We start from the raw sequence: 18,543 nt of genomic DNA, 5'->3' as shown, positions 1-18,543 counted from the left end.
GTAGATAAACAGCTGCTTAGTGTATTATAGCTTGTGGGTTATAAGGAAAACAGCAACTGGTGACTTTTTTGAAGAGGGAAGCTCGATGGGCAGTGCTAAAGTTCTTTTTTCAGATCACAGGCCTTACCCGTCTAAATGATATGTACAGCACTTGTCTTAAGGATATCAACGGAGACCAATCCTTCCACAGATTGCTTAATAAATGTGCCCAAGCTTCTGACAATGATAAAATGGTATTATTCTTTTTATTTATGGTGTTTTACACACTATGCTTTTAGCATTGCATGGTTTTCCGAAGATTCCAAATGGAGAGCATAGTAAAAGCAGGAGAACAAATGGAAACAACTGTGAATCACGGGTGATAGCAGTGCAATTGGAAAATAGCTTTTTGCTATTATTATACTAACAGTTTCCGCCTTCATTTATACAGTAGTGTGTAAGTGCATGCTTACTAGCTTTGAACTTATTTGATGTGGAGGTGGAAGTAAACCAGAATCAAAGGGAAACAGCTGTACATAATGAAGTCTGGATATCGATTCGGAATCAAGTCACCTGTCTGATTATAGTGGGACTGCATTTCGGCATTTAAGCTTGCAAACAGCTAAATGCCAGCCCCTGTCCAAAGATGTTTTTCTCACCATTGCCAGTGCTCAGAAGCCCAGGGCCGATACACCCTGGGTCTCGGGTTTCTGCTCTACAACGGAAGCTATCTCTATCGCTTCATTTAGCGCAGGTGTACACAATGAGGCAGCCAGTGCCCAAGCCAAATGCAGTGCTGTAAATGAGCGCAGAAATATCTTTATCACACAAGGCTGAAGTGTTCAGGAGTGCTTCGCACCAGTTCCCTGCACACTGGGGTTCTGTAGAAAAGAACCACGTTCAGGTACCCTCATGTACAGTATTCCTTCTCCTTAGGGAAGCTCAGTTCAGTGGTGATGCCAGTCCTTCAACATCACGTCAAAGTTCTCGGCTCTTCTCGGCAGAGCTCGGGGTTCGGTCATGATAACCCCACTGCTGGGAATTCTCTGCAGCAGCAGGCAGCCTGCCCTGCCCTGCCCTGCCCTGAAACCGCCATGGGCTCATCTGTGCAGCGCTGGAGGGCCTCCGGGCCTCAGCAGAAGGTCCACACCTCCAGCTCCATCACCCGGAAGTCGTCCGTCTTGGAGAGGGGGTGGTTGTGGAAGGTGCTGCAGGGGCTGCTCCGGCCGAGGTAGAGGTTCTCGTCCAGCCAAAGACCGAAATGACCGCTGTGAATCGAGAGAAAACCAGAGCCAGGGTCACTCTTCCACAGAGCCAACATTCCCACCCCCTGGGTTTTCCAGAGTAGCATGGAGTGGCAAGCCCCTGATCGTCGAGATCTGCTGCTAGCTTTCCTTTTTCAATGCGAGCCGCTGGGTTTTCACTCAACCAGAGCGATTCAGTTACTCGTTTCGGGTTAAAAGCTATCATTGTACCCAGGTGTGTACATCTGGAGCCGCAGGACCAGATTTAGCTTGAATTAAAGACGGGTCCAAGCTAAATAGACTATGTTTGGAGGAAAAAAAAATGCGCAGGTCAATATGGATGTGGAAAAAGAAATAAAAATATTAACTTTGAATTTTTCTGAGATCTCCTGGAACTCAGACTCCCCCCATATATTTAAAACAACATTTAAATTAAATACATTTGTAGAGACAACATTTTATCAGTCTAGACCATTAACCGTTCATTGTAAGCATGTATATTCTGTTTGGCAGCATCTTCCAAATAAGAAATTTTATAAGATATCTTATAAGAAAGAACACTTACAGATCAACACACAATTCAAAGATACATATTTTCTTCCCCACTTAACTACACAACAGTTTTTGTGTTTTGCTGAAATGTAACTGGATGCTGAAAGGTACAAATCTCAATTTTAAGATCAATAATATATGACAGATTTATGAGAGGAATAGCAGAGCAGATTCAACTGGGTCTTTCCAACATTTTACAGATAATCAGTGTAGGTCTGCAGTGCATATAGGAGACTTAACATAAATGCTGTTTCCTGTTGTAAGTTTTAAATTTTTTGGGGAAACCCCCATAAATGTTCTACTATTAAATTATAAAATTTCCTTTTGTTTTTTTCTGCTCATTTATTGTTGATTCTGGAACTAACAACAGCCTCCCTTCTCATGTGAACACGTCTCCTGGCCCAGACATATCGACAAGAGCAGGTTTCACATTAAACAGACACCCAGAAAGAACGAGAGGGGGTTAGAAGACCTCACCTTCCTCCTCCGATGGCGAAAGAGTCCAGGTCTCCTTTGATGAAGAAGGAATTTTCCCCGGTCCAGCTGAAACACTGAGGACAAACAGGACCACATTATGAAGAAAAGGAAATCGGCTGGGTACCAGCAGTCAAAGGCGTCTCAGTTTTTTAACATCATGCCAGGCTTCATATGACCCTCCTCACCTTAAATTCAGGGTGAAAGGTGAAGAGGAATGTCTCTCCGGTACCATAAAACGCCTCACTAGGCCTCAGCGGGTCGGACACATAGGCCCCGAATATCTGAGAACAGATCAGTACGTTAACACAGCCGTGCACAATTCCGCTGCCTCTTGTTTATCGCGTTTCAAGAAGTAGAGGTTAATTCCAGGCTTAAAAGTAGAAAGGAAATGTACAACACATCACTTTGGCTGTGAGGCCTTCTTCAGGCGTGCAAAATTCATTTCTCAATGTGTCGAGCCTTGAGTTTTAAAATAAACACACGGTCTTAACGGTAATAGCCAGCTGTGCGCTCTTACTGTAACAATAATAACATTCAAATATTGCATACAGTATATAATCAGTATTATCAGATAGCCACGTTTCCCCAACTACTGATCATATGCAGGTATATGAAGAACAGAGAAGCAGATGACTTGAGGGAGGCACATCAGGTTACTGAACCCCAGCAGTGGACCATGACTGCACCTGGTTGTGGAAGTCTTTGATCACCAGCAGTGCCGGGGACTCAGTGTCTGCTAGCTTTCTGTACAGCGTCTTTAAGCTGGATCCATGTCCTGAGGTGCTGTACGTCAGCTGCCAGGAATGGCCCACGGTTCGAGGGGGCAGGTGGCTGGAGATCTGGAAGAAAGGGAACAAAAAAAAGGTTTCAAGACAGAGCCACTCCCCTGCGCCAGATTCACAAAGTCCGAACATCCTGATGAGACCAATCTCCTGGCAAGAAAGACTGTGCCAGCGAGAACACATGACTTCATTGTTGGGTGGGACAGCCAGTTGTAACTGAAGTATTACAAAAAATGTGGCCTCACTTGAACATGCAATACGCTCACAGCAAGAAAGGTGAGATAATGCAAAAATCCAAAATTTAAAATAAATCACATTTCATAAATGTTACGCATATACATTATGTTTTTATTTTAAGCCCACTTTGGGACTTCTCTTCAAGGAAACAAACAGCTCTTTGTTCTCGGACACTGACATTAAAAGCTGTCCAGCAACCTAGTGTCTGGGAAGCGCACAGAGCGTGTGAGATTAAGTGGATGTGAGAAGGTATGGTTGAGTGATCCTTTCTGATGATGAAGCTCGCCAGTTTGGTGGTTAAAGATTTTGAGATGCCAGGTAGGAAGTTAATACACTAGACAAAACCTAACGACAAACCATGGAGCTGCCCCAGCTGAGTCGCTTAACGCAAAGCTTCTCCTAGAGCTTCTGGGTGCCGTGTATTTACAAGGCCAGAGGAACAGGTATCAGCTCACCTCTTGGATGTGCAGCAGTTCCAGGATGTTGGTCTGCTCCAAGATGTCGGTCAGTCCTTCAGGCTCCTTATCAAATATCAGTGATTGCCCTCCTCCTTCATCCATACTGACCATCTGTCAAGAAAAATGGGCAATGTTTCAGCACCGTGCATTACAGAGCTCTCCTGTAACGGCTCAAATGAATTTCTCAACCTCACCCTTACAATGGGGCAAGACAACCCAGGCTCTCTCACCATCTTCCATTCCAAGTCTTTTTTTTTACAGCTAGTCTTCAGTTATTTTAGTGAACAGTGAGCAGGATTTCTTAAGAATCCTACAAGACTGGGAGGATCAACATCAATCACACAGACAGGAAGATTCAAGTTCGCCTGCGTTGGTTTGACAAAGGTTACAAGTGAAGATGGGGCCCACCATACCCTTCATTCGAATGCATGTGTACGGTGCAGATTTTTCCCAACTGCGATCCCAACTTAGCCCAGACGATTCCATGTGAAATGGGATACCATCCATTCAGAAAGGGTAAGACACTGTTGCTGTACCTCCCAGTCCTCTGCCACGCGGCCCTCAGATGGGGAGATCTCTTCCTTCTCATCCACCAGCACAAACTCTTCATCCTCTCCGTCTTCCTCTTCCTCCTGCTCATCCCCTTCCAGGATGCACAGATCTTGTCTCCAGTGACTCAGGTAGGCATACAGCTCGTCGGAACTGCAGAGAGCCACACAGTGGACAAGATGCCAGAAAGCTAACAGCACCTCTGAGCTGGCTTCTGCTTTCCTACCCCTTGTGGACACACTGTTTCTAGACGGTATCCTTATCCTCCCACCTACACACCGCACAGCTGCTTTCAGTTTCTATTAGAAAGGCCAGATTTCGCTTTTAAGAAAACAACCTTAAATTTCTCTGTTATGACTTCAATGACATCAATTACTTGCTTTGCAGTGGTTTCCCAGGGGATTTGAAAACCATGTCCCATAAATCTTATTTTCTAGTGAGGTGACTCTTGTGCAGACGACACACACATGCAGACTGAAGAAGTGGGACGCGTGGAGAAGAAAGTTAAAAATAACCACCACATCCACATCTGTGAGAAGAGAAGGAAACAGACTGCCCACTCTGCAGGGTAGGACCATTCTGGGGATGTACCAACCCTTAGCAAAAACATTATGAGAGAATATTTTGAGAATGGTCAGTGAACTTTCCTATTGCTGTGCTGCGCTGTTATCAGAGATTGTAAGCCGAACAGATAAGAAAATGAGTGCGCTCTATATTGTGAATAATATGAGTTTGTATACAGTACGGAACATTTGGATACTAATTTTATGAGTGTTAATACTGCAAAAAAAAAGAGAGAGAACACCCCTGCTTGACCATGAAAAGTACAACATGAAGCTTGGATTTCAAATCTAACACATGAGGCCTTACCCTCTGCTATGGCAACTGCCTACTGCATAGTAACAGACTTGAATGGGCTGTGTGTCCCTAGTCTGGATACGAAAGGAAATAAGAACCTCCGAGCCAGGCGCGCCATTACCTCTCCTGAGACAGAGTGAACCAGGCGTCCTTGAACACAGGTGCTTTGGCACCGCCAGGCTCAGAGGGGAACAGCCCCTTCTTCCTGGGAGGAACACGGAGCCGCAGCCTCAGGAACATCAGCGCTGGGCGTCCTGGGGCCTGCCGGGCCGGGCCTGGGCCTGGGGAGATAGAGGAACCAAGACGTGTGGAATCGGACTGCTGTCCTGTCTCTGTGCCCTTCGGCTTCGGAACACTAAACGCAATTACACACACGGATGGAAACCTGAAAATATGACACGTGCAGGGGTGAGATCCCACAGCTGTCCTTTCTGGGCGTTTTAAGATCTGCCTTTTCAATCTATACCTGGACTCTCAAGAGCGCGGCAGTGGGAGGAGCCGCGGCGAGCACCGGTGTGAGGTCAGCGAGAACCGGAAGAAAACAAGACAAAACGGAAAGTGGAGAGGCGCTGCGCCGTCGTGCAGGGCCGGGAAACAGACCCGCTTGGCGGCGGGGACCAGACTGGACTTGCCCTGTTGAGCTGTTGGTCCAGTCTGGGTGAGCAGGAAGGGAGCACAGGGCCAAAATAAAAAATTCAAGTGGCGGGAAAAGGTCAGCCTGCCCCGGTAGAGAGGCGAAAAGATAAAAGAAAATGAAAAGAAAACCGGCCTCACGCTCAGGCTCTATCCCCTCCGGGAACACCGGGGGGTCGCCCTGCTCGTCCTCCTCGGGGGGGATCAGCGTGCCTTTAAAGAGCCCTCGCAGCCGCAGCTCGTCCTTGATCAGCCAGCGCAGCTGTGATTAATTACCAAGGCCAGGCGTCGCCCTCCCTCCAGTGCTCTGCTTCCGTGCCACAGAGACTACCCTTGATGGTGTCGCAAACACCAAGTCAGCGTGACAGAGGTACTGAGGTTCTGCTTAGAATCAGCATTACTCTTCATGATTAGGTCCCTTGAAAGGCACTGGTTTCTTAAATAAAGCCCTATTCACCTGGTGCTGCTGTCCCTAAAGATGGCTGCGGCTCAGTCCCCTGTCTCTTCTCCGGTCCCGTTCCTGATCTGCCTTCTGCCTCCAGTCCTCCACAACAGAAGGTGGCAGCACTGCTCAGCACCCCCACTCCTAGGCTTTCAGACTCTGCCTCTTGGTTCTCTCCAGACAGCCCATCGGTGTGGCCACCCCAGACTGAATCTGCCCTCCCCAGTTTCTCAGTCACTGCTGAATGATCCCCTTTCTCCCCGCTTGCTGGACCATCTTCACGGGCATTTCTGTCTTCATAAGACAGCTTGCGATTCAACACTGAGCTTAATCTTTCGTCTGGCATGGCTGGAGATGGGAGAGATGGGGGGCTTTTATCCACATGACAGTCTGGTAGTGTGCTGTGCTTCACGCCGGGAACTGTTGTGACTGCTCTGGCAGCTCTTGTGAGGTTCAGAGCTTTAGGCTTCTGGGCTTTCTTCCTACTTTTCATCCTGTGAAGTGAGAAAAACAAATGAGGTGATAAGGTAACAATAAGGTTCCTGTATTTTCTCAGCTTCAGCTCTAATTTGTACCATTTCTGAGAAAAAGGACAGTTTCACAATTCAAACCACAAGTAGGATGCTAAGATCTTTAGGCCATCCATCCATTTTCTAACTGCTCGTCCAACTCAGGCAGGTTACACCCTGGACGGGTCCAGTCCATAGCAGGGCACACACAGACACACTCACACCAGAGACAGTTGATCCAGAAACCAGTATGTCTTTGGACAGTGGAAGGAAACCAGAGCATCCAGAGGAAACCCACACAAAGACAGGGAGAACATACAAACTCAACACAGAGAGCACCACAGGTCTGGAACTGAGCCCAGGGAGGGCGTTGTGAGGCGGCAATACTAACCACTGCACCACTCTGCCGCCCTGTAAGCCAGGGCTTACAAAGCAGTCAAGCATGAAGTTCTTTACTGCATCCTCACTGACAGAAGATCCAATAAATAAACAATGGCATGCTTGTGAATCCACCCCTGAAGACTGTGATTGTGTTAGGATTTACACCCAAAAGCCAATCAATCTACGCCCATGATCCAACATGTCTTGTGCCAAACTGTGAGGGTGCTGCTGGTCTAGTGTCTGTAGGCTGTGCAGGCTGAAGAATGGCTGCTAACCGCGGACCGGCCAGCCCCCTCTCCCACTGACCGTGTCGAGGCTGTGCTGAAGTGCACCCTGGAGATGTCAGAGAAGAAGGAGGCTGAGGAGATGCTGTCCACAGAGCAGGAGAGCAGATACTCTTCACAGCCGTGCTCCAGCACCAGGGGGTGGGACTTGTAAGGGTCAAAGAAGATCTTGTGTGGGGTGACAAGCAGGACGCCCGACACCACACCCTGCAAGAAAGGAACAGGGGCAGTCACAGGCCGGACCTCTTCAGGTACCCATCCTGTGCTTTGAAAAGGTGAAGGCACTCCGTTGCAGGGAACAAACACCAAGAACAAAGTGAATTAAGGGACCCTGGATCAGCACTGCACACCTTGCAGTCAGTGATGTAGCGGCAGCACAGCTTCAGGTAGGCCATGATGGCAGGCCCCTCCTCCTTGGCTGGGGAACACTCTGGGGGCAGGGCCAAGAGGCAGAGCTGTCCGTCAGGCATCGGCACCGCCTCCACATCCTGCAAAGACACGAGCACAGCTGAAAGGAAACGAGCTGAACTCAAACAGGGTGGTGGTCCTGAACGAATCCCACAGAGACTCAGCTAATGGAGGCAATAACAATCCTTCATTTTACCAGATAAGTCAGTGAAGAACACATTCTCATTTACAATGATGACCTGGCCTACAGGGTTTATTCCGTTAGGCCTATCTCTCTTTCTCAAATGTTCCCCATGCCAAGAGTTTCTAATCAAAGTGCAGCATTAAGCACTTCCTCTTTACTGATCGATACTCGGCCATCTGTTCTGCACCCAGCACACCCAAAGACGGTCTGCAAGTATGTTTAAAAATACCATAGAAGCATGCTTAGATTATGAATATGCCCACATTTATGAGAACCCCCACACCAATCAAAGAAATTCAAGGTTTTGTGATGGTTATACTTTATATGATGTTACAATTCTGACAGAGACTGTGATCCAGCCTAAAACTAAAGACCTTTGTCCTATAATTATCTGGAGCCAAATGGGCCATGATGACTACATGCGACAATGAAAGATGTAAAAAATGTCAGAAAATAAATAAAAAGTGTACACTATTCCTCCGCTTTAGTGTGGAAATAAAGGCATTAAAAAGCTGATCCTACGCTTAACAGGATGCGAGACCTGATGAGCAAAACCCCTCCTTACCAGGAGCTTGTCGTAGTCCGAGTCAGGAGACGGTGAGAGGGGCATCCTGGGGGAATGATCACTGGGGTCCGATGGTATGTCTCGCGGGGGAGAGGAGGGCTTCTGTTCTGGGATACAGAGGCGCTGGAGAGAGAGGAAAACTCACAGCTACAGGGGTACGACCCCGACTGGCGCACACCTCCACTTCTGTGACTTCCTGTTTCACCGAGGCCATCTGTCGCCATGGTGCCAGTAACAGCGCAACTGCACACTGGAGCAGTCAGGGTGTAAACACCCCACTAATACATTTCAGTGGCTAGTGTCACAGAACAAGGAAACCCCCACCTGGAACATGGAATAATCCTACAACTGGAGCTGCAGAAACCTGACCTGGCCTGAGTGCTTTATAAGTGGGAACTGCAATGCTATTTTTTTATTTCGGGGGTTAGAAAGAATCAACACTGATTAGCGCATTTCAAACCACAATAAAAGTGGTTTTTATTTACTTGTAAAACCTCCAATTTACATCACAAAAAATGAAATTCGTGGATGAAATTTCCAGGTATGTGCAGCAGCATATTCTGCGATTCAGAATGAGGTAACAAAACTTCCAGTGAGGTGAACCGGCCCTCTTACAGTACATTACAAAAAAGCAGGCTTGTGAAAACATCTCTTTTAATCCAACAGAAATATTGCTCTTGACTTCAAGACAGCTTTGCTGATAAATGGAACTTATTGTTAACTCTGCATGCAGATCATGTTGGAAACGTTCTGCAGTGAAATATCTGCTACACAAACCATCTTTAATTTGCTTGTACATCGCATTAGTTATTACAGTGACTAGCGAGCAGGAAGGGCCGCATCACATCGCAATTAGTGGAAACTCTTGTCCGTGGCAAGACCAGGGCCCAGGGCTTTGCGACAACATGGCAACTTACAGTACTTTCATAAAGTTCACGATTTTGTGCTTCATTCGAAATTTGTAAATTTGTTCGAAACCGTCAATGAATTTATTTTGTTACCAAGATTTAATAACAGGTTTGAGAAATTGGGAAGGCAGTGCCCCTTTAAACTGACGCCTGTATTGCGTGACGTTTCAGAAATTACTGGAAAGCAAGAACAACATTATCAGACACAGCCATTGTGCCATGTGTGGAAGTATCTGTAGTAGTTCTAGTTTAAAGCAATGTTCACTGCTGAACATCCAATTATGGTAATAAAAGAGATGTCCAGAGCTGGACTAGGACTATAAAACTCCCTGCAAAACTGCTTGTATTCAGAGCGCCATGGGAGATACACCCTGTGTGTGTCTTCAGTATTCTCTGGAAAATGGCCTTTTTTGTCACAAATTAGAACTTCAAATTCAAACCTTCGCTGAACTGCAAAGTATAATCACATCTTTAATTTTATATATCCAGCTTGATGCAGCTTTACAAAATAAATGAATATGAGAGGAACCAAAGTTTGTGCCTGTGAAATCACAAAAGCAAAACAAGAACACTTATGAGGATCTTTTTTTCTGGTCCAAAGTACTATTTCTCATCATCATGTGGGTAATTAAAGTGGTGAATTATTAACACTCTTACTGTCTCTCAGATTTTAATTTAATCTTTTGCTAAAGAGAGTTCAACAGATTATAACTGAATTGAGAAGTGAGATTGGTGAAAATTAAAGACAGCAGAATCTGGGGAGAAACATTTGACCAGAACACAGTTTTTGCTCTACAAGGGTGGCTTTACAATGTCAGAGTGACATCATGGAGATCAAAAACATACCCTCTTCAGAAGTCACTATGCTTGTTCTTTTCAGAATTAAACACGGCTGTAGACTTACCTGCCCTGGTATGAGCGTGTGTGACTTCAGTTTGTTGTGGCTCACTAGCTGGCTGGGCGTAGTGTGAAACTGAGAGGCCACGCTGAACAGTGTGTCTTCAGGACGCACCTGAAACACAACAGGTGTAAGTTTATAAGGCCCTGTACGTAACCCTAGCCAGCCAATCACAAACGTCAGTCACATCTCCAGTGGACCAAAGACCACACATTGCTGAAGTGCGAACAGTACGTCATGTAATCTCTGCCGAGAGATTGTTTGACTGTAATTTGCAAATGAAATCCAGCTGAGTCCAAGGTCAATTCTTCACCCAGACAGCCTGCGTAGTTCATTTTTCAGAAAATAAATGGATGCTCTGGGTAACGTTCTAAAACAACACACTGGTATCAACAGAACTTTGTCACTACCACACGCACCCAAGAGCTGAACTGGGAATCCCACCCCCAGAAGATCAGAGTGTGGATCAGTCTTCACTACAATCAGTGACGGGCATTTAAAGCTCATCTCATGCCTGATTTGGCCTAACAAAGCAGAGGAGCTAGACAATTCAATCGTATTGCGGGCTGCAATTTCTCCATTTTTAATAGGCCTGCAGTCGTGTCGTTTTGCCCCGAGATGCTCATCTGGAAACAGATCTTCACAGCAGCATTGGTCTTACTCAGGGCACGTTCACCAGAGAAACAGAAAGGCCAACTAAATTCTGCTCTTCAATACGGACACTCAGTGCCGTGGAGCAGAGATTATGCTGGCAGCCTCCCCTTACAGAATCTTCAACACCCAGTGAATCTCAAGGAATCAATCTCTGCGAATATGGGTCACTGAAATTCTTTGCATTTTTCATGGCAAAACATTACCATTCCACACGTTTAGTATGTCCCTTATGTTGCTGACGGTTTCATGGTTACAGTCACATGAGCTTGCTCACGCCTTTAACCTTTGTATCACACAGCTCCTTTGTAAAAACCTTTATTAAGCCTCCACCTTTAAAAAAAAATCAACTGACTAACAATTACTATTCAGATACATCGCCTATGGAGAATGGGTCACGGCATAGTAGTTATTAGTAGTAGTTATTTATCAATGTGAATGAGCAATCTCATTTTAATCTCTAAAAACACACAGTAAAACTGCATCTTCTCTGTTTTAACAAAATATTCTCTAAATTATTTGGGGGCTTCAGCTCACACAGCGAATATGGCACCTATTTATGAGCATATTTAGATCAAAGGAGCAATCTGGGCAAGATGACTCGAGATTGACTCGAGTTTCTAAGGTAACTGCTTTAAAATTATGAATTTTTAATATTGGTATGAATATCTCTGAACACAATATGGTAACCAAATCCAGCACAACACTGAATGTTCATTTTTATAACCGTTAGAATATCAACCCACAATAATACACGGTGCATCTCATTTTCACGGCCATATTTAAAATATATATCTGGGTATTGGGTTTCAGAAACTCCCCCAAATCACATTTCTACCAAAGTATTGCTTTAAAATACAGAAGAACATACTACAACTCAAACAGTGTTCAGTTCTTCCCAGGGGTAGGAATACTCACTGTGTATTCAACTTTTTCTCCTGAGAGTTTTAAGTCTGTAGCTTTATTCTTCGCATCATCCTGAAAGGGCGTTAGTTCTGAAAAGAGAAACCGTGTCTTTTTTACAGTTCCTGCCATTCTCTTTAAGAAGAGTGCATGATCTAGTATTTTCTTGAAATGGCCAGGTGAAACCTGTACCAAACAAATACACTTGTAACTTAGTAGCACTTGAAGCGGATTAAAAATGTTTTGAATATATTAAGATACCACAGCTTTGTTATTATTCACTTGTAAATAAAACATGCCATTCTCAGAGACTAATATTATATGATGGCAACTACAAAGTAATGTTTCACTTTAAAATGGATCATTCATATAAAAACTCTTTCCTTCGCTTTTTCACAAAGTGGGTTCTGAAATGTTTCCCCTTTCAAAATGAGGAAAATAAGGAAATATGAAGTTGTTCAGAATTTTATTATTCATAAAAAGTGTTTAGGATGAGAAAATCCCAAAACTTCAAGTTACACATGTGACACACCCAAGGCATTATACTTAAAGATCTGGCCCTGCTTGTCGAAATAATCCAAAGAATTCAATGCAGCTATTGGTCCATCAGTCACTGTGTTGGAATGACTGAATAAAATGACTACGCCAATTAACAAGTGAAAGAAGAGGAAAAGAAATACACATGAAAAAAATATGGAATTATGACTATTTCTTAGTAGCTATCAGAAGTTAATACAGCGCTATCATTCACTACTGATCCTCCACAAAGCAATTGGGCCGGTTGACAAGGAATCTCAATAAACAGGTTTCTTTTTCACATGTTGTGATCAAAGACAAAAAATGCAATGACAAAAACGGCAAAATCCCACAGAAACAAAGTTGTATTGCTTAATGCCCCAATGTATAAATGTCACAAAATGAAGAGGGTATTTCAAATTTACATTTAGGGTTTTATTTTTCCTTTTAAGAGATAACTGGTGTGGTTGGTTCTGCTCCCACAAAGTCAAACACTTCTAAAATGATTTACAGTGCTGGTTTACAGCTCTAACACTATAAATAACAGCCATAGCCAGCATTACCTGCATTAACTCGACAGATATGGCCTTATTAAGTCAAGATGTTTGCAAGACCCAGATTCCCAGAGCCACAGATACAATCTGTACACATCTCAGCAGTCTCAGTAAATCAAGACTACAGTTCCACTGTTCACAGTAACTCCATCATGTTATGTTAGCACTTGTGTTTCCCTATGAATAAAGGAACATATCCATGCTGGAAGATGGTACATTTTTTTCCAAGTGATATTTCAGCTTTCCCAGGCAGCATTTTAATTTCCTTTATTCTTTTATGCAAAAAAATGTCATCAAGCCATTGTACTACAAAACCAATTTCAAGCACATGGTCTTACATTTCTTCTCACAAGTAAAACACATGGACATGAACTCCCCTAGCATTTCTCACTGAAACACCAGCTGTGACATCACCAGCTCTGCTCTTCTACACACCAGCTGCAGACGGCATTCATGTAGTGCTTTCCACGAGTGTCTGACTCAACAGGCTAAGTAACAAAAAGTTCACAAAGGCCTCTTCTTTTTTTTTCTAAGCGTTCAGCAGCTATTTATAGTTTGCTTACTGCTACAAGCCCTGTACTGCACAGGAAGACAGTGAGCCTACATGCAGACTCGGGACATGCCCCCTTGTCACAGCCATTGGTCAAGTGACCCCATGTGCTCTGACTGTGCACCCGCAGTAGCCCCGATTGGAGGATCTTCCCTCTGTGACATCACTGCAAGCTCACATGCTTTGTAACATGCTGCCGCTGTGTCACAACAAGGCAAAGACACTCAGGCCGAGCCAGACTGTGGCAGGGTTCAGCGAGTTGTGCAGCACTGCTTGAGTCAGTAGATGTCTCTTCAGATATCCTGGGCTCAATCCAGCAGTATCTTGGGGTTGTATTCGATTCTGGCTTAACATTCGACCCACATGTGCAGCATACTGTCATAACATCTTTTTTTTCACCTCAGAAATATCGCTAGACTACGCCCTATGCTATCACTAACTGTGGCTGAAAAGCTGATCAACACATTTGTGTTCTGTCAACTTGACTACTGTAATGCTCTACTCACTGGGGTATCTAAATCTACTTTGAACAAACTGCAGCATGTCCAAAATACAGCAGCCAGAATCTTGACCAGGTCTAGTGCAAATGATCACATTACTCCTATCCTGGAGTCCCTGCACTGGCTTCCGGTAAAATTCAGTGTAGACTTTAAAATCCTCATGCTCACCTATAAGGCTCTGCATGGCTTGGCACCTCAGTAAATGTCTGAACTATTATCACCCTACTCCCCACCTCGCAACCTTCGCTGTTCTAATTCTGCTCTCCTTACTGTCCCCCAAGCCCGTCTACATTGTATGGGTGACAGGGGCTTCTCCTGTCAAGCTCTGGAACTCTATCCCCAAGGATATCAGAGAGTCACCTTCTCTAAACTCCTTCAAATCCAGACTCAAAACCCTCTTCTTTAGAAAAGCCTTTACTTAACTGGTTCCATTCTTCACCCCTCTGCTTTTCTTAGTACCACCACGGTCTCCTCTATATATTGTAATTGTGTTTTATTTTGTGTATTCTTTTTATTTATTGTTGTTGGCATTCTGTAAAGCACTTTGAGAAGCCACCTTTAAAGGCACTATATAAAATAAGGTTTATTATTATTAGTATCTGGGTTTAGGGCTCAGCCTAAGTACAGAACTCCAGAAGAAGAGGAGTTTTTAGAGTTTATTTTGGCATCTTAAGCCCTCTCCCCTGGTCTACCTTACACGCGGCTCAGGGAAAAGCCCAGGCTCACCTGGCAGGTAGTACTTGCGGAGCTGGGGGTTGCGGATGACTGGGATGTGGGTGCCGCTGGTGATCTGGGGTGCTGGCTGGGTGTTGGGATGACCCCTGCCTTCGGTCAGCTGGGCGGTCCGCGCCCCCCTGGTGTCCCCTAGCTGGTGCCCAGCCAGTAGGGGTCCTGGCAGTTTCTGCCCCAACCTGTGGGAAAATATAACTGAGGCCGCTGCTGGAAGTGGTGTTAGTGTGGCCAGTAGGGGGTGCTCACCCTGCAGTCTGTGTGGGTCCTAATACGCCAGTATAGCGACAGGGGAACTGTATACTGTAAAAATACGCGAGAGCGTATTACGAGAGCTGGTGTGTGGCGAGTGTACTGGTGCACTATGGCTGCCGTCACATCATCCAGGTGGGGCTACACACTGGTGGTGGTGGGGAGTCCCCATTACCTGTAAAGCGCCTTGAATAGAGTGTCCATATGATAATTAGTGTATTATTTCAAATTTTAAGGCATATAGACATGCATACAGGTGCTACAATTTAAACTAATATAAGCTTTCACTTTTCTTTACTAGATATAAACAGCTGCACTGACAGTCCACCTGATTCAAATTAAACCGAGACGTGGGGGTGGACTCTACCATATCTTCTGAGAGAAACTGCCCCTCCCCCAGTCTCCAGCATGGGCAGCTGGAGGAGGAAGTTCAGCAATCAGAGAGGTTTGACAGGTTTCTGTTGTAATACTACTTCACTTTCATACCCCATTGCCTATTTCCTTAAACTCCAGGAACACAAAAGAGCACACAAAAAAGAACACGCTGAGAACCCAGCAACGAAACAGGAGAATGTCTCCTTTTCAGTACACAATGACAAAAAAAAAACCCAAAGGCAACTGTTTCCAGGAGCTCCACCTGGTATTGTCTCTGAACACACTCCAGGTGAAATCCAGAAACTAACCAAAACGGTTACTTGCAATGAGGAACATTGTCATGGTAACAAAGCATATTCCTACTCTTCACACATTCTCACCTTTTATAACTGGTTTAGGGCTGTATCTTCTTACTCTATTATAGAACACATCCCAGATCTCGATGAGAGGAAGTGGGGAAATAGATTCATGCAACACAAAGGTCCCACCTTTCATTAGTGGATTGTACAGCACAAATTAGCTTCCCCTGGACACTTCCTGGAAAACACCAAATCTTTTTAGAGGCTCTTCTTATAAGGAAACCTAAAATAAAAGACTGTTTTACACATGGGCTCCTGTCAGTCCTTTACCTCCTTTATGAGAAAGGGCTACCTGACTCTGGTGCCAAGGCTCTTGTGAAAGAAAGAAATAACAATCGAAATAAACCTTTTCATATAAAAATAACAGTAATACCCGCTGAAACTAAACTGGGAGCCATGTTCCTATTTTCCGATATTTAAAAGAAACAGGAATGCACAGGATTTTAACCATGAAAATAATGTACCTATATCAACGTTTAGACTGGAAATACTTGTTAATTTGCTTGTGAAATTCTAAGCACAGGGAACTTCTTCAAACTACAGGCCTGCAAGGCTGACTTGGCAAAAATTCCCCCAGCAGACTCCTTTAATCCCACTGATACAGCAACGCAGGCCTAAAGCAGCAGGAACAAAGCAGCCCAGTCTGGGAAGCAGCCTGCCAGGGAATGGCGTTTACACCAGGGATGCGGTGCCCTCGCTGCCAGCCACCGGCAGCTCACGTGGCACCTTGCTGAAATCTACCCATTCGTCTTCGACGGTCAAAGACGCGCATCAGTCAATAAGAAAAGGAAAGAACGTTTTTTTTGGGCAGGAGATTAGGAAACGCTGGTTATGAAGTCTCATAACAAACCTCCCATGCACAATATTTTGCAGTATAACAAAAATCCCCTACACTTATATAGCACTTTTCTGGACACTCCATTCAAAGCGCTTTACGGGTAAGGGGGACTCTCCTTCACCACCACCAATAGGCAGCCCCACCTGCATGATGCGACGGCAGCCATGGTGCACCAGTACGCTCAGCACACACCAGCTATCAATGCGGAGGAGAGCAGAGTAATGAGGCCAGTTCATAGACAGGGATTATTAGGAGGTAAAGGCCAGGGGGAAATCTGGCCAGGATGCCGGGGTTACACCCCTACTCTTTTTGAGAAACACTCTGGCATTTTTAATGACCACAGAGAGTCAGGACCTCGGTTTTACATCTCATCTGAAGGATGACACCTTTTTACAGTATACTGTCCCCATCACTATACTGGGACATTAGGATCCACACAGACCACAGGGTGAGCGCCCCCTACTGGCCCCACTAACACCTCTTCCAGCTGCAACTTTAGCCAGGCTCACACCTGCTGAGCTTCAGTGGTTTGTCAGTTGTGAGTTGCACGGTGATATAGCTGCTGGCCAGTATGCTGGCTGTCCTCGGCTGAGCCAGTGTAGTTAACAGCCCAGCCACTCTCAAGGTTTACTCTGGAGCCAAGCCAGTATGCCAAGACTAAGTGACCAGCAAGCAACATCACTGTGGCCTGTGGTTCCCCTGCAGCAGACAACAGGAGCTGATGCTGCTTGCCCAGTGAAGAATAAGGAGAAATAAGCTTAAAATAGAAAGCAGACACCCTTCCAGACAAAGTGTTAACTGTGGTGAGACAAGGTACATTGAAGTGATATTTTTAAAATGCCGTTACCTGGTTTTGACATTGCTGAAGTAGCTCCTGTGCTTTTCTCGGTGTGGTTTGTGGTCCATGATCCACAGGTGAGCATCCCAGTCTTCCTCACGTTTTCCAGATCCTCAAATCACAGCACCCCTCTCCATCCCCATCACTGAGGGTTACTCTCACATTCTATAGGCCTGAACAAATAGAGGACAGTGCACAGCGCATTGTCAGATGCACAAGCATCTATTGGGGCATGGGGTTTTAATATTACAATCATTACATCTTAGCCTGCTGCAACCATGGCTGCGGGTGCTGCTGTACATGCCATTGTGTGTCTCTGTGTTGGCCCACCAGGTAGATACATCTGTTCTGACCAAATTATCCTATTCTCCTCTCCACACGTCCGGATGGCGCCCGGGCTGGGCACCATCTGAGTTGGATGGCGCATCACTGTCATGGATTCAAGAGGGATATCATGGATATAGCTATCATTTAGGAGGATTTTGCTGGTCTACAGAAATCTGCATGGAGTACTGACATACAGAAGATTGGATGGATGAATACCTTTATTCATTTTTTCCTTTTTTTAATTGTATAATGTTAGCATGCCCAAAGGGGTTGGGCATCCAGTTGACCTTGGACCCCTAGGGTTTTTTTTCTCCTTACTAAGGAGTTTATGGTTCCTCTCCTCCGTTGTCTTCTGGTCTTTTCTGTTCTGTATTCACAACATGTATGGTCACTTATTTTGTTAAGCGCCTTGGGGTAACCTTGTTGTGAAAGGAGCCATATAAAAATAAACTGAATTGAATTGAATTATTCGTCTTCACTCTATTTAATCAGCTGGCCGCGATGGACTGGTGTCCCCTCCGGGGTGTGCCCTGCCTCACGCCCGGCTCCCCTGTGGCCCTGAACTGGATGAAGCGGTTTAGAAAATTGATAGATGGAGGGCAGAAATCAGTTGAGAATAATATAGCCATTATTGCACACAGGACAAAACCAAGAACGGACAAGCAGACCAATTGATTCAAAATAAAAAAAACAACATTACAGGTAGTGACAGAGTTAACATGCAGTTCTCAGGTAGAAAAAGGGTTATTGTAATGGTTATTGAAATAAAAAGTATTCTGCAATCAGATTTAGGGTTCAATGCC

The 18,543-nt window shown here is 45.0% G+C and overlaps 1 protein-coding gene across 2 annotated transcripts in view; it reads right to left on the bottom strand.

Moving 5' to 3' along the window:
- Positions 1-226: 226 nt before the first annotated feature.
- Positions 227-18,543, bottom strand: part of LOC148820545 (oxidation resistance protein 1A) — a 22,805-nt gene continuing 4,488 nt past the window's right edge. The window contains exons 2-16 of one of the 2 annotated variants that reach the window (XM_088931795.1): positions 17,423-17,586; positions 14,749-14,933; positions 11,918-11,994; positions 10,355-10,462; positions 8,543-8,665; positions 7,736-7,873; positions 7,408-7,592; positions 6,227-6,705; positions 5,258-5,417; positions 4,266-4,431; positions 3,727-3,840; positions 2,939-3,091; positions 2,438-2,533; positions 2,253-2,326; positions 227-1,247 (exon numbers count right to left, since the gene is read on the bottom strand). In XM_088931795.1, the coding sequence (XP_088787921.1) occupies positions 1,112-1,247; positions 2,253-2,326; positions 2,438-2,533; positions 2,939-3,091; positions 3,727-3,840; positions 4,266-4,431; positions 5,258-5,417; positions 6,227-6,705; positions 7,408-7,592; positions 7,736-7,873; positions 8,543-8,665; positions 10,355-10,462; positions 11,918-11,994; positions 14,749-14,933; positions 17,423-17,481 (2,253 nt within the window). In that variant the 5' untranslated portion in view covers positions 17,482-17,586 and the 3' untranslated portion in view covers positions 227-1,111. The remainder of the gene's footprint in view (positions 1,248-2,252; positions 2,327-2,437; positions 2,534-2,938; positions 3,092-3,726; positions 3,841-4,265; positions 4,432-5,257; positions 5,418-6,226; positions 6,706-7,407; positions 7,593-7,735; positions 7,874-8,542; positions 8,666-10,354; positions 10,463-11,917; positions 11,995-14,748; positions 14,934-17,422; positions 17,587-18,543) is intronic. The other variant, XM_088931796.1, reaches the window with a different exon arrangement.

Source organism: Atractosteus spatula, chromosome 14, assembly GCF_055471065.1.
Source record: "Atractosteus spatula isolate fAtrSpa1 chromosome 14, fAtrSpa1.hap1, whole genome shotgun sequence".
NCBI classification, from domain to species: Eukaryota; Metazoa; Chordata; class Actinopteri; order Semionotiformes; family Lepisosteidae; genus Atractosteus; species Atractosteus spatula.
Note: the sequence above shows the minus strand (reverse complement) of the source record. Positions and strands in the feature narration are given on the sequence as shown.